The sequence below is a fragment of the Gymnogyps californianus genome, chromosome 13 (genome assembly GCF_018139145.2).
Source record: "Gymnogyps californianus isolate 813 chromosome 13, ASM1813914v2, whole genome shotgun sequence".
NCBI lineage: Eukaryota > Metazoa > Chordata > Aves > Accipitriformes > Cathartidae > Gymnogyps > Gymnogyps californianus.
Genome location: NC_059483.1, coordinates 24,051,374 through 24,065,195, shown reverse-complemented (window position 1 = coordinate 24,065,195; position 13,822 = coordinate 24,051,374). Strand labels below are relative to the sequence as shown.

The 13,822-nt window shown below is 51.4% G+C and overlaps 1 protein-coding gene across 2 annotated transcripts in view; it reads left to right on the top strand.

Annotated features, from left to right (window-relative positions):
- PHF2 (PHD finger protein 2) overlaps window positions 1-12,511 on the top strand; it is an 87,798-nt gene extending 75,287 nt beyond the window's left edge. Inside the window, exons 18-22 of one of the 2 annotated variants that reach the window (XM_050904744.1) lie at window positions 5,218-5,495; window positions 7,070-7,165; window positions 8,091-8,200; window positions 9,429-9,690; window positions 12,422-12,511. In XM_050904744.1, the coding sequence (XP_050760701.1) occupies window positions 5,218-5,495; window positions 7,070-7,165; window positions 8,091-8,200; window positions 9,429-9,690; window positions 12,422-12,510 (835 nt within the window). In that variant the 3' untranslated portion in view covers window position 12,511. The remainder of the gene's footprint in view (window positions 1-5,217; window positions 5,496-7,069; window positions 7,166-8,090; window positions 8,201-9,428; window positions 9,691-12,421) is intronic. The other variant, XM_050904742.1, reaches the window with a different exon arrangement.
- Window positions 12,512-13,822: the final 1,311 nt, after the last annotated feature.

Sequence of the window (13,822 nt, the reverse complement as noted above, 5' to 3'; positions counted from 1 at the left end):
TTTATATATATACATATATATATGTATGTATGTATGTTCTGGATACTCCACGTAGCAGTAGTGCAGGTAGGTCTGTGTGGAATCTCCTTTGCTCACACAGTGGTCTGTGCAGATGAGAGCCGGCTCTCAAGTGGGAAGCACGGAGCCCGGTCAGACCAGCGCCAGAGCTGCTGAATCCCAGCAGTAACTTAGGGAGCAGGTCAGGGCCTTTTGTGATAATGACCTTATCTGAATTGTGTGAAACTTTATTCTGTAAAATACTGGACGGTCATTTGCAGCTGACCAAACCAAATGCCCTGATGGCATTACCTAGATTGCTCTAGAGAGCTGCATCTCCCGTACTTGTGTCAGTGGTAGCGAGAGGGGGAGAGATGATGACAGAGGTCGTGCAGAAAGGCTGCTGTAAGTGTGAAAACAGTCTGAAAGAATTGAAATGGAATATGGAAAAAAGCTTGGAGGGACTGGTAGTCACGTGAACTTGAACTGAGCAAAATTATTTGTTGTTTCCAGGTCTGATGAAAAAATGGAAGGAAATACTGGTTTTGTACTTGAAATTATTTGAGTTCGGTGGTTTTATACAACCGTGACTTCTCCAAAATTTTGATAAGTCATTACTGTCTTGGCTCCACTTCTTTGTGGTTCATTTGCATGTGGCCACAGGTAGGTGAGGGGAAATGCAGAAACGACAGGGAAATACTGTCACAGAGAGAGGATGGTGATTTATTGCCTTCCCCTTACATGCACAACTATTTTTCAATGGTTCTTATTTGAAGTATTCCAGAGTAACGGCAGTCAGAAGGGACCTCGGGAAGTCACCTAGTGCAGCCGCCTGCTCACAGCACAGCCAGCTGCGAAGTTTGACCCGGTTGTTCAGGGCATTGCCCTGGTGAGTTTTAAATATATTCAGGGATGGGGATTCTGCAGCCTCTCTGTGTGAGCTGCTCGGCCACCCTCAGTATGGACCTTTTCTTCTTGTGTCGGGTTGGGATTTCCCCTGCTGCAGCTTGTGACCGCTGCCTTTCATCCTGTTGCTGTGCACCACTGAGAAGGGTCTGGATCTGTCTTCTCTGTAAGCCCATGAGATAGTTCTTGTTTCAAGTTAGTTCTTATTTCCATTTAGAAAATGCTCAGTGGTTCCTGTGACTTTCCTTTGCCTTTATCTATTTTTCCCCTAATCTTAAGATGAGACTGGGCAATAGTTGTTCAGAGGCGAGGTAAGATATTAGTGAGCTTACTGTCTCTCACCTCTGCCTTGCCCTTTGGTGCTTCTAGCTGTCTGTGTAGGCAGCATGGAGAATGGGGAAGAAGCCACCCCTCAATGAGTAATATTCTGCTGAAATTAATAAATTCAATTTCTAAATATGAGGACATAGGTGAAAGGCTCGGTAGTTGCTTATGAAAGGAAGGAGGTGATCTGCCTAGAGATGTTGAACCCTCAGAGAGAGATGGCAGTGGTAGAATTGGTTGTGAAAAGCGAGGCACCAGCTCCCTGCATGATATCCTCTCCTAGCTTCGGGGTGTTGGGATTGTTCCTGTGCCCAGACAGCGCAGGGCCCAGCCTCAACTAAGGAGGTAAAACCTTAGTCTGTCCGTGCTGAATTGTGTGCATTCTTGTCACGATCACGGCTGTTCGCCTGTTGCCACCCGCTCTGGAACGTGCTGTCAGGGAAAGGATGCTCTTGTCAAGTCTAGGCGGGTAATGCAGGCAATGTGAAAGCCCCAAAATGTAGCCTGAAGGGATGCTTTATGCTCTCCTCCCTGATGAAGATACTGCTAGCAACGGCAAGCTGTTCTGGGACATTGAGGCCCCGAGGCTTAAACCCAACACAACAAATAGTTGCAGAGAACGTTGTGTGTAGGGCGCAAAGCCACCTGTGCCATACAGACCAATGTCTTCTTCCTCGGGTTCCCACTGAGATGAGTTGCCCTTCCCTGCTCCTCATCACACTGTCCCGACCAGTGCTGCAGGCCGGTCAGCCCTGGGGGAGATTTTATTTGGGATGAGTTTTAACAGCAAATTTTCCTTTCTGTTATGATGCTTCTCTCTGTTAATAACGTGAAAAAGTGCTGCCAGTTTCAACTCTCAGGAGCAGCCGCAAAAAGGCAGTTGCTGGTGATGACGATGCACGTGGCTCGTTAGCAGGCTTGCGAGCTCAGGCTGCTCGGTGTGGGTGCAAGCTTGGCCCGTCGGGCTCCGTACCAGCTCAGCGTGGGCTCTCCTGGGAGCTGGGCCTGGCATACCTTGGACTCGTCCTCCACAGCCCAGCCCTGTGGGTCACTAAGGCGGGCACCGTGCTGCTTTGGCCATGCCTTTTTGGCCACCTGAGTGGTTCTTTTGCCTGTGGGCTGTGCGGCGGCTGCACCGAGGTTTACCGCACGGTGCTGGGTGTTGCAGGGGAAGCTGGCAGTTTCCAGTGTGGACCTCTTTCAGTTCCTGCACTATTGTCCTGGTTTCGGCTGGGATAGAGTTAATTTTCTTCCTAATAGCTGGTACAGTGCAGTGTTTTGGATGTAGTATGAGAATAACGTTGATAACACACTGATGTTTTTAGTTGTAGCTAAGTAGTGTTTATACTAAGTCAAGGATTTTTCAGCTTCTCCTGCCTAGCTGGCACAAAGGCTGGAGGGGCACAAGAAGTTGGGAGGGGTCACAGCCAGGACAGCTGACCCAAACTGGCCAAAGGGATATTCCATACCATATGACGTCATGCCCAGTATACAAACTGGGGGGAGTTGGCCGGGAGGGGCGGATCGCTGCTCGGGAACTAACTGGGCATCGGTTGGCGAGTGGTGAGCAATTGCATTGTGCATCACTTGCTTTGTATATTCTAATTCTTTTAGTATTATTATTGTAATTTTATTATTATCATTATCATTATTTTCCTTCCTTTCTGTCGTATTAAACTGTCTTTATCTCAACCCACGAGGGTTTTTTTTCTTGATTCTTTTCCCCCATCCCACTGGGTGGGGGGAGTGAGCGAGCAGCTGCGTGGTGTTTAGTTGCCGGCTGGGGTTAAACCACAACAACTATATGCAGCTGAAAATCACCAGATGCTTGCTAGGCAGCAAACGGTTATTGCAGTAAACTAATCTCTCAATCATGTGTCCTTGTCTTTACAAGAGTAAAAGGAAACAATAAAATCCCGAAAAGGGAGGCCACGCAAAATGCTGAAGTGGAGCCCACTGCAGAAGGCACAAACTGCTACCGGTCAGTTTGTTAAAATGTCCTTTTCTCTGTTCATCCACAACATCATTTTTTAGCTTGAGGAAAGGAAAGCAAGGCTGCTGGGATTTGCAGAGCAGTGGCAGGGTCTGTGCTATCGCCAAGTGCCACCTCACTGTGTGTTTGAAGGGCCCTTGCCAGCCGGCTGCTGGGAAGGGAGCACGGGGGCAGAAGCACTCTGGCTGCTTTGCTCCTGCTCCCACGCTCATTTTAAATGTTTTTTAAGTCATAGCTGTAACTCACAGATAGTTTACTTTCGTAAATGTTTTTTTTTTTTTTTTTAAATCATTGCTGAAGCTACAGAAAGGGGATATGGGCTTCCAGAGCTTAAAAATTGCTTCCTGATTCTTCTTGAATTTTTTTTGGCTTAGAAAGCTGAAATACTTCTAATGGAAGTACACACAAGCACATGCCCTAATGAGAAACACTTTGCTCCGTGTGCAGCTCTGTCTCTTTGAGACATTTCACCCACACATTCAGGTTGTGGTTTGACTGTCAGAACCACTCACTGGTTTTGATCATATTCCACAATTTATTTGTTGAAGCTTGTGTTGCTTAAGGCGGTTCCTCTCTGATTTGCCCATTTAGCGGTCAGTGTTTGATGGTCTGTTTGCAGTGTTTTGAGAGCCCAGTGTTTGCAAAAAACAGTTGGGGGAAAAAATTGAAAGAAAATATGTTAATTTCTTATAGATGGTGCCAAATATGCCTTTGACAGGGAGGAGGCTAAGGCATCTGGCATGATAATGAAGGGATTAAAATGTCTCTTTCCTAAATAAGTTTTTCGATGTTGTTCTATTTGTTGAGTTGCTAGCTGCTAACACCAGTCTTAACTCATTTTCAGGATTATTTATAAATGCAATTAGTGCCCAGAAACTCCCATTATGTCTTGTACGTTACTCTATCTGGAGTCCTGTAACAGTTTAAAGTGGATTAAATTAAGATCAAGTAAGAGAAAGTGATGTGGTACTGCTAATTTACTTGGGAAATGCTGTATGTTAGTGGCTTCTATTGCATAACTGTAAAAAATATCATTACCGCAGCAAGTTTTTTTTGCATTTCACTATTTGCTCAAACTCCAAAGTTCTGGAAATGATGATGTGTTCTGCCTGTTGCAGAATTAATGTCTGGTGTTCTCTGATGAGATTATCATTCTTCTACGTTCTTCTCTGTTGTGGGGAGCGTGCTTTCCCACCTCACTAAGTGTACATGCCAGTCAGAATTTACACATCGTTTGACCTCAGCCTACTCTGTAGGAATGTATTTCTTTCTGTAGTAGATGTGCCGTGCCTGTTGACAACCAGCAATAAAATACCAAAAAGCAAGGTTTCCACCCACTCTATAGTCCACCCATCCAGTCTGTATCTCTCCAGCATCTCCCATAATCAATCCGTCCCACATCCACATCAGAAAACCCTCCCAGTGCACTGCAGAAATCTCTTGCATTGCTTGTGCCCTACCATGTTGCTCTTCCAGCAGATCCTGGAGCGGTGACAGCCCCCAGTGTGAACTGCGGCCTGTGATCATGAGCTTCCTTCCAGTTGTTCAAATTCTTCCTCTGCTTGCTTGGCAGTATGTAGCAGAAGCCCACCGGGACATCCCCCTCCAGTGCTGAACCCATAAGCCCTCAGAGTTGGTAGTAGAGACACTGCGTTGTTGCGACTGCTGTTACGGGCTTTGAAAAGTTACCTGACCCCTGTCCTCGCCCACCAGCGACAACAGCCCCCAGGGAGCTGCCCATCACATGCCCAGCCACGTTGCGCACAGCTTCCTGGCTTCTGGGGCAGCAACCCCAAACCCGATGTGCTGTCTGCGATACTGCTGTTAGCATAAAAATAACTGGTGTCAACTTGCGGCATGCCCAGCTGCTCAAAGGGCAGGAATCAGGAAATCTCTTCTAGTAACACTTTGCAGTGAAAGGAGTCAATTGTTTGTGAGGGGTTCGTGTTTTTCTGGAATCGCTAATAGCTCTTGTATTTCTCAATGTTTCCCCGCAGTCAGCCACCTGCCTCACCCAGCACGCAAGAAGCAATCCAGGGCATGCTATCGATGGCAAACCTCCAGTCGTCAGAGTCCTGCCTCCAGACGTCGTGGGGTACCAATCAGGCGAAGAATAACTCCATCTCCACACAAAACTCGAAAAAAACGGGCGGTGGCAGCAACAAAAATGCCGGCAAGCGGTTACTAAAGAAAAGCACAAAGAACAGTATTGACATCGAAGATTACGATGAAGATCAGGACCATTTAGATGCCTGTTTTAAAGATTCAGATTACGGTAAGTACAAATGAAGCAGTCTGAGTGAGTGTGTGCCTGGGTATGCGTGTACATATTTGTGCATGTTTGCAAATACCCCCCATGTTTCTCATGAAACGCTTGCTCACTTTCTGTCACATTGAAATCGACTGGGTATTTTGGTAAGGAGGAGTGCAAATAACAAGAGGTCTGCACAGCAAAATTAAGCAAACACTGTATGATAGGTAGACTGACTACAGAGCCGGTGGTGATATGGCCATCCAGGTAGACTGTATTTGAGGCATGTCACAATCAGAAGATCTTAAGAAGCATGGAAGCCCACTGAAACCGCAGCAGTCAGCCAAGAAACACGAAACTGTCCCAGAAATGTGTGTCAGGTACTGGTACTCATGACAGAAATGTCCTTGTCTGCACAATAGCAATAAAATATCTAGCTAAGATGAGTGAGAAGTTGAATTTGTGCTTGGAAAAGGGATCCAATGGTATTTTGAGTGTTGGCAGAGAATGCAAGCATCTGAAGCAGAAATGGGCACAAAGCCAGTTTGCACCAGTTATATCAGTTCTGCCATAATAATCTGCAGGAGCATTTCTGAGTGTAAGAAGTGAGGAAATGAAGAAAGGTAATAATGTGAAGACTGATAGGGCCTGGAAAGCCTGAAGTCCCAAGGAGGGCAAGAAGTTGGTAGAGGTTTATGCTGCACAACAGGAGAGTCTATGTGTGTAAGTCTCCCTGGCAAGCATGGCCATCAGAAATCATTTGTTACGATTGGAAAAGTGGAGTGTGTCTTTTCACATTATTAATAGAGATGCCAAGGCAAAATGGAGATGCTGTGACATGTTGCAGAAGGCTGCCCAGCCATTTAGAGTGCACTGCATGCGCTGGGATGCAGCAGTAGTGCTGGAAGGTGCTTTGGGAAAGGGCAGCTCCATGAAGCTGTTGGATTTACAGACAGATGCCACGCATGAACAAGGCTCTGCTCTACTGAGGGGTGGATTTGCTCATTATGTGTCTGTGCTGCCAGTGAATGGAGCGTCTTTGTTGTGAGCAGGCTTGGTTTCCAGAGGCTCTGTTTGTGCCATGTCTGATCAGCAGACTTCTAGTGTCAATGGCCAAATGCCACCGTAATGCCAAAATCACCAGTGATGTAACAAACGGCAACTGGCAAGAAAATCAAATGCACGTGAAAAAAAAATACAGGCACTTCATAGTACAGGCTGGGACAAAGTTTAGACAGATAAGTTGGTGTTTATCCCAGAGGCCTGTGAAGGGTCCTGTTCATGTCTGTTCTAGCTCTGCTGCCGCTCCACAGACAAGAGGAAAACTGATTTTTCCTGTCTGAGAAGTTTCACTGTGTATCCTAGAAGTACCTGATCACAGTTTAATGACAGCAGCTCCCAAGTGTAGTGTGTGGATGAGAGCAGGAGAAAGTCCCCTGAGTGTTGCAGTTGTGTCACCACTCAGTGGTACTGCTGCGGGACATTGCTAGTCTAGCTGTGATGCCTGTAGTCACAGCACGTGGACAGAGCAAGTGGGCCTCTGTGCAGGGTAGAGCTGTTTCCTACACTGAAACTATTGCCTTTGTTTCCTACTGTAGTTTACCCTTCTCTCGAATCCGATGAAGATAATCCAGTATTCAAATCCCGATCAAAGAAAAGGAAAAGTTCAGATGATGCCCCTTACAGTCCAACGGGTAAGTCCAGATGGTCTGTGCTGCCCAGACTCAGGCTAAGTTGTGCAGGTCCCTAAAAACCAGCTGTTTTTCAAGGAGTGTGGAAATTGTAAGACCACAACTGGCAATTTCTTTATCATGTGAAGGATTAATCCTTTCCAGCGCAGTGGGAGGTGATATCATGCGCTGGGACTCATGCCGAACAGCGTTAGCCTTCCTCCATCAACCAGTTGGCAGGAAAAAGTCATTCCTTGGCCGGTTGTTGGTTTATTTTTCTTCACATTCTTGGTGATGGAACAATTGGTGGCCGCCTTAGCAGTGGCATAACAGCGAAACCCCAGACAGCTGAGTAGCCATGGCTTTTAGATGTTGACTGTGTGAAGAGTAATGAGAGAGAGTGTGGGAATAGCCTCCTCCAGGTTCAGCCAAAGCTGGTCGTCTGGAAGGGTGTTTTTGTTGCGGCTCACCAGAGGCAGTGACAGGCCAGGGGGTCCTTAGACCCCTTTGATGTGGCCCACTAACAGGGGAGTCTCCGCGGCTTGCTGTGTGTGTGACGAGCAGCCCATGTCTCATCAGCTTGTAGCACTGCATGTCCACCCCCAGCTGATGGGGCGGTGAACACCGTCCGTTTGGAAATGATGCTGGAGTCGCTCCTATCTGTAGGGTAGGCAGAAACCTCCCGTGGCTTTGGCTTCAGGTAGCTGCAGCTGCCAGTGAAGTTGCTCGGCTGTGTTACACCTTTATTGGCAGCTTCTCCCCAAGCCACTGCGACTGGAGGCTGTTGGCACCTCCTGCCTTGGCACGCATCCTGGGGAAGGAAGGGCAGAGGCTGCGGCATCCCTGGCCCTCCCTGCTCAGGAGGGCAGAGCCTCGCTGCCCAGTGTGCGGTTACGCTGCTCACGCGGGCACGTTCTGCACGTCTCACCTACATCTGCTTTCCTTGTAGCACGAGTTGGCCCCTCGGTGCCTCGACAAGACAGACCGGTGCGAGAGGGCACGAGAGTCGCCTCCATTGAAACTGGACTCGCCGCTGCTGCCGCGAAGTTGTCACAGCAGGTGAGGTTGCTTGAGAAGTAGTAGCTGTCAGGAGATGAAAGCCCTCTCCCCCAGCAGCAGAGTCATGCCCAAGTAGCAGTGCAGTGCCAGTCCTCCTCAGTGTTTATTCATGCCAGTGACACAAGGCTTAGCAGTCTCAGGGGAAATAAGTGGGATGAAAGTCCAATAGTGTCACAACCTCTCTGACAATGCCACAGCGCAGAGCCGGCGATGTATCGGAAGTGTAGAGAAGTATGAGCGAGCGAGCATAGCTACCAGGCTAAGACAGAAGGAGGCTGCCCAAAAGGAGTGTGCGTGAACCGCATATTGATGTGTATTTGAGAGTCTGACTGGTGTGATTGCCTTGTCTGTGCAAATCGGCTGCTGGGAAACGTAAGGATTTACTTCCAAAGATTTGGTGAACCGTATGTAACTATGGGTCAGTTTAGCAAAGATACTGAGGCAGTTTGGGTGTTGATAAGTGTCCGGTCTCTGAAGAGGTCAGATAGATGCTAAGCGCCTAACGCAGACAGGCCCCACAACTGTGACGCTGTGAGGCGCGAAGGTGACAAGGTCTGCTGGAGCAAGGTTGGTGAGACACCTTGGCAAGTTGCTGGAGATGCAGGTTTTGGTGGCATTGGGCTTCCGTGATGCGTACTGTTGAGTAGAAGAGCTCTGAGAATGGCAGCAGGGTTTCATCAAGAAGCAGACTGAAAGTAGGCGAGGGAAACAGGATGGTGACAGACCGCTGTTCTCATGGTATGTATGTATGTATAAGTGCAGTTACAGGTTGAGAGATAATGTGTGTGTCCTAGCAGGAAGGAGAGTCTGTGAATCAGTGGGATGTTTAAGGTCCTCCATGCTATTGTAAAAGTGTATGAAGATACCTGAAGATAGGAGGTGCCAGTTTTTGTGGAACATCGAAAGATTTGTTCATGCAAAACCACGCTGGTCTCCCAAGGCAGGGTCATTTTGGTCCTGGCTGGCTCCCGCTCGCTGCAGTGTACGCAGAGTTAACAAACAAGGAGGCTCTGCACAAAGCGCATACATAGATGCAAGAAAGGCAAACGTGTGCATGCAGCAGAGAGAGCTGTGAGCGAGATGGTATCGGAACAGACCCTGAGCAGTTTGTACATGGCAAACTTCGTGGGTTTTCGTTGTATCAGGACCCTAAGCAACGCCGCTGGCCCTTCCCGTAGCTAAAGGTCTTCTGGGGATTAATCTGAGCTTCATGTTTGTCATTTTAAAGGAGGAACAAAAAGGCAAGAAGAAAAAAAATACCAAAAAGAAGCTGTCAACCAACAACGCGAACAAACCGGCTCAGGAAGGCAGCTCGCCAGAGCCGAAGCTGGAGTCACATGCCAGCAGCCTCACAGATCACGAGTACACCGCAGGGGCCAGCACCTTTGGGGTCGCCCAGCCTAACAGGGGATCGCAGCCGATGGCACCCGGTGTTTTCCTCACACAGAGGAGACCCTCATCATCCTCGCAGAACAATGCCTCCGCCAAAGGTACCAGGAAACGCCTGGGGTTACGGTGTAGGAATGGGGAAGGGTGAACTGGTCATGTAATCCGTGCCTTTTGCAGGGCCCTCACACGTTGTGTCTGCCATGGGTATGTAGAAGTGCTTCGGCAGGTCAGATCTGGTTGGAGATAGGGCCCATGCCCTTGGCTGTCCTGGCACTGTGGGCCCAAATACGCGTTTTGCTGCTGGGCTGTTTGTTGCAGGGTGTGAGGCATCCCATGGTAGGAAGTACTCCTGAGCGTGCCCCGAGGCTCCTGAGGAACACCTGCAGTGATCACATCACAGTCCAGCCTGTCTGGTGAAGCCTTGTCCAGGGGAAGATGCATCCGTGAAGGCTGTTCTGCCCAGGGCTAGGTCAGGCACTGCTGTGGTTGGGTGGTGTTTGTACACCAATACCGGTGCTGACACGTACGTGAGGACATCCTACCCAGCGGGTGTAGAGCAGTGCAAATCTGCAAACCTGTCTTGAGAGTTGCCACAAGGGAGCAGAGGAATATCAAACCTTGGGAGTAACACAGCTACACAACCAAAGCCAAGAGAGAGGAAGAGGTCGCTTGTTGTCTGCCGTAGGGAAAGCGTTACAAAGCTGGGGCTGTCCTGGAGTCTGGGCTAGGACCTCCTATTCTCTGCTTGAACTTTGCTCAGAAAGTGTGACAGAGGCAGGTGTGTGGGACAGGCACCGTGTAGTGTGAAGATTCAGTGTGCGATCCCACTGGGAGAGGCCCTGATGTAAAAAGCGAGGCAGTATGGCAGATGTTTCCTGCATTCCCCTATATTTGAGCGGAGCAAATTAGAAGTAGTGCACGGTGTCCCGGCAAACAGTAAAACATCAGAGCAGCTTGAACGGGCCATACAGGAGGATGTGCATAGCCCGTGGTAAGTGCTAGGGTCCTGCCAGGAACTGGTAATACCAGTGGCTGTCTGCAGAACGGGCGTGGAATGAACGTATTTGCCTGGAATTGTGTCTTTGTGGTGAAATGCTGGCATTAGTGAAACAGGTCCAAGCCAGTGGAAGATGTGATGGGAAGAGGAGTGCTGAATGGAGCCAAACCCCAGTCTGGCCGGTGAACTGGGTGGCCCAGTCAGGGCATCGTGAAGGGAGCCTGACCAGGCACGTGGATCACACCTTGCCCGTGGTATAGCTCAGTCCTCAAAGGAGGGAAGGAGCCATGTGCCAAGAAAGTGAGTGGCTGGCCTCGCAGGGAGCGGAGCACTTTCAGGGCCTGTGCAGGGTCTTGGGACAGCTGGGGGCACCAAGGGGACTTCAGGGCGTCTCTGTGCGTGGAGCACAGGAGAGTCCTGAGCCTGGGGACAGCCAGATTGGGCATCACTGGGAACGAAGGAACTGTGGAAGGAGATGGTGGGATGAAGCAGAATTAGGGAGCTCTAGGACCTCCTCAGGGAAGGTCTCTCAGTCTTAAAGAGTGAGTCGAAAGGATGAGAAATGAGGAAACTTCCCACAGAAAGTGTCACCCACGCTGTCATGGTCTTTAAGGCTGGGGCACTTAATGCAGATGGGAAAAGTGGAAAGGAGCTGAGTCTCTGCAGGTATCGCACACGAGTGCACCAATGGCGGTATGATGGGAAGAGAAAAGGCTGCGTGGGTTTGTGCTGTGCCCGGCAGTCCCAGGTGCCTTGGCGACCAGGGCAGTTTCTGGCCATAAGGTGGTAGCTGGCGAGCGGTGGGGTAGCGAGCAGCTGCGGTAGCTGCACCAGTCCCAGGACCAGTACACAGGGAGCACAGACCTCACTGAACCGCACAGCTCATGAGCAGGGGCCTGGGCTCGTGGTGATGGTGTCCTCTCATCGCTATGGGGACAGGGAACGTTGTCCACTTTGGGTGTGTTATAGTGCCTTGGTGCTAGCCTGAACCTGTAGGAAGGAGTGTGTGTGCGTGTCTGTGTGTGCATCTTTTCAGTGTCCTTCTGGCAAGGCTGGATGCAGGTGGTCTCTGTAGTGCTAGGGGAAGAGAGGGCAAGAGGAAATGTGGAGCTGCGACGGAACGTGGGTTGGTCTCAGTGCGGTGGGCAAGGGACCAGGCGTCCTCAGGGCAGTCCTTGGCCCAGGACTCATGGTGGCATGCGAGCTCAGCATCCCCATGCCACACGTTTACCTCAGAGGATGGCAGAGAGGTGCCCAGAGATCCCAGGGGAGTGTGCGGGTGCGTGGTGAAGGCAGGTGCTATAATAGCCTGCCGGGTGCGAGGAGCCATGGGCTGCCTGTGTGTGTGTGTGGGTGCAGCCTCTCCCCTGAGGCATGGAGGAGCGGGACGGTGCTGGCGTGGCTGGGGTCGGACTGTCACCCTGTGGGCAAATAGGTCACCCATGAGCAGTGAGCCAGGCCGGGTGAGGGCACAGGGCAGCAGGGCTGGCACTGCGGAGGCAGGAGGAGCCCCAGCAGAGAAGGGATGAGATGAGCCTCCAGCCTTGAGCGGGGTGTGCTCAAAGGGATGTGTCCCTGGGTGCGGGTGAGCAGTGTGCCCCCGCCGCGGTGGTGCTGGTTCTTCAGAGGCTGTGCTCCCGGCGGAGCCCTGTCTGATGGCTGGAGGGGTGGTCGTGGCCTTGGAGGTGCTGGGCAAGGGGGCAGGGCTGGCTGCGGGGCAGCGTGGAGGGGCTCCGGAGGAAGGAGGCAGCCGGTGCGGGGCCGGAGGGGTCGTTTCGGTGGGGTGGGGTGGGGCGGGAACGGGCCCTCACCCCGCTCCCCCGCTCTCCTTCCAGGAAAGCGCACGAAGAAGGGGATGGCCACGGCCAAGCAGCGGCTCGGCAAGATCCTGAAGATCCACCGGAACGGGAAGCTGCTGCTCTAGCGGCGGGGCCGGCGGGCAGCCCGGCGGCGCCGCCCCCGGGGCCGCTGCCGCTTGACTCTTGGCCACCACGACAGTAATCCCTTTAACTTTCAGCGGTCGGAGTGTACAGAATCCTGCTATAAATATTTTTTAATATAGATGTCCTTTCTCAGAGCGCTGAGAGTGACTAGCCGCAAAAAAGTTAATACTAATCCCGGCCGCGGAGGAGCGTGCCGGTCCCCCGGCCCCGGCCCCGGCCTCGCCCCGGCCCTCGGGTGGAGCCGCCGGCGCAGCAGCTGCAGCGGGGCGGGAAGGCGCCGCGCCAGGCCGCGCCTCTTCCCGCCCGGCGAGCGGGCAGGGAGGGGCGGCAGCGGCCCGTGTCGGGCGGTGCTGCCGGGCGGAGCGGGCCGGGGCCGCGGGGCCGTGGGACCGCGGGGCCGGGTTGGGCCGGGCCGGGGCCGTTGGGGCCGGGCCGGGGCCGTTGGGGCGGGGCGGGGGCCGTTGGGCGGCGGCGGCCGTTGGGCTGTGAGGCGTTGGGCTGTGAGGCGTTGGGCGCGTTTCTCAGGCAACCCCCTGTCGCCCTGTGTAGCTGCGTTTCCCGAGGCATCCTTTTCCTAGAATGTAGCTTGTACATAGCTTTTGGAATAACCACCACCGGTTTTTTATAAGGGGAAAGTCTCTCCGGGGCGCCGCCCGCCGGTACCAGCTCTTTGCGTAACTTCTTGTACGAGGAGGGAGACAGTTATTTTACTAGCACCTTGTGGAGTGTTTCCGTGTTTTGTGACGATGTAATTTATTAATGTTTGTAGCTTTTTATATTTGTACATTTCTTATGGGCTTTGTTTATATACACACATTACCGGGGCGCGGCGCCCGCGGGGAACCAGAGCCACCCGCGGCCGTGGGCGAGGGCCGCGAGGGCCACGCCGGCCTGGGCGTCGCGCCGGCTTTTTTTATTATGATTATTATTATTAGTATTATTATTTTTTCGCGACATGTACATTTCTAACAAAGTTTATCGTGGCTATCTATCTATGACGGTGTTTTATTTACCGATTCATATCAAATGCTCTTGTATCGAGTTCACGAAATCTAAGTAAACCTAGAGCAAAGTTTAAAAAAAGAAAAAAAGGGAAAAAAAAAAAGAAAGCAAAGTAAACTATTTCAGGTTTTGTACACAACTGCCTGGGCCTGGCCTTTTTGTGGGGTCAGCAAGGGGCGGTGCGTGGGCCGGTGGGGGAGCAGAGGCAGCCGTGGGGGTCCCTCCGGGTGGGTAGGAGGAGCGGGCAGGGACCCGCAGCAGGTAAAGGAGGGCAGACAGCCCGGCATGGCG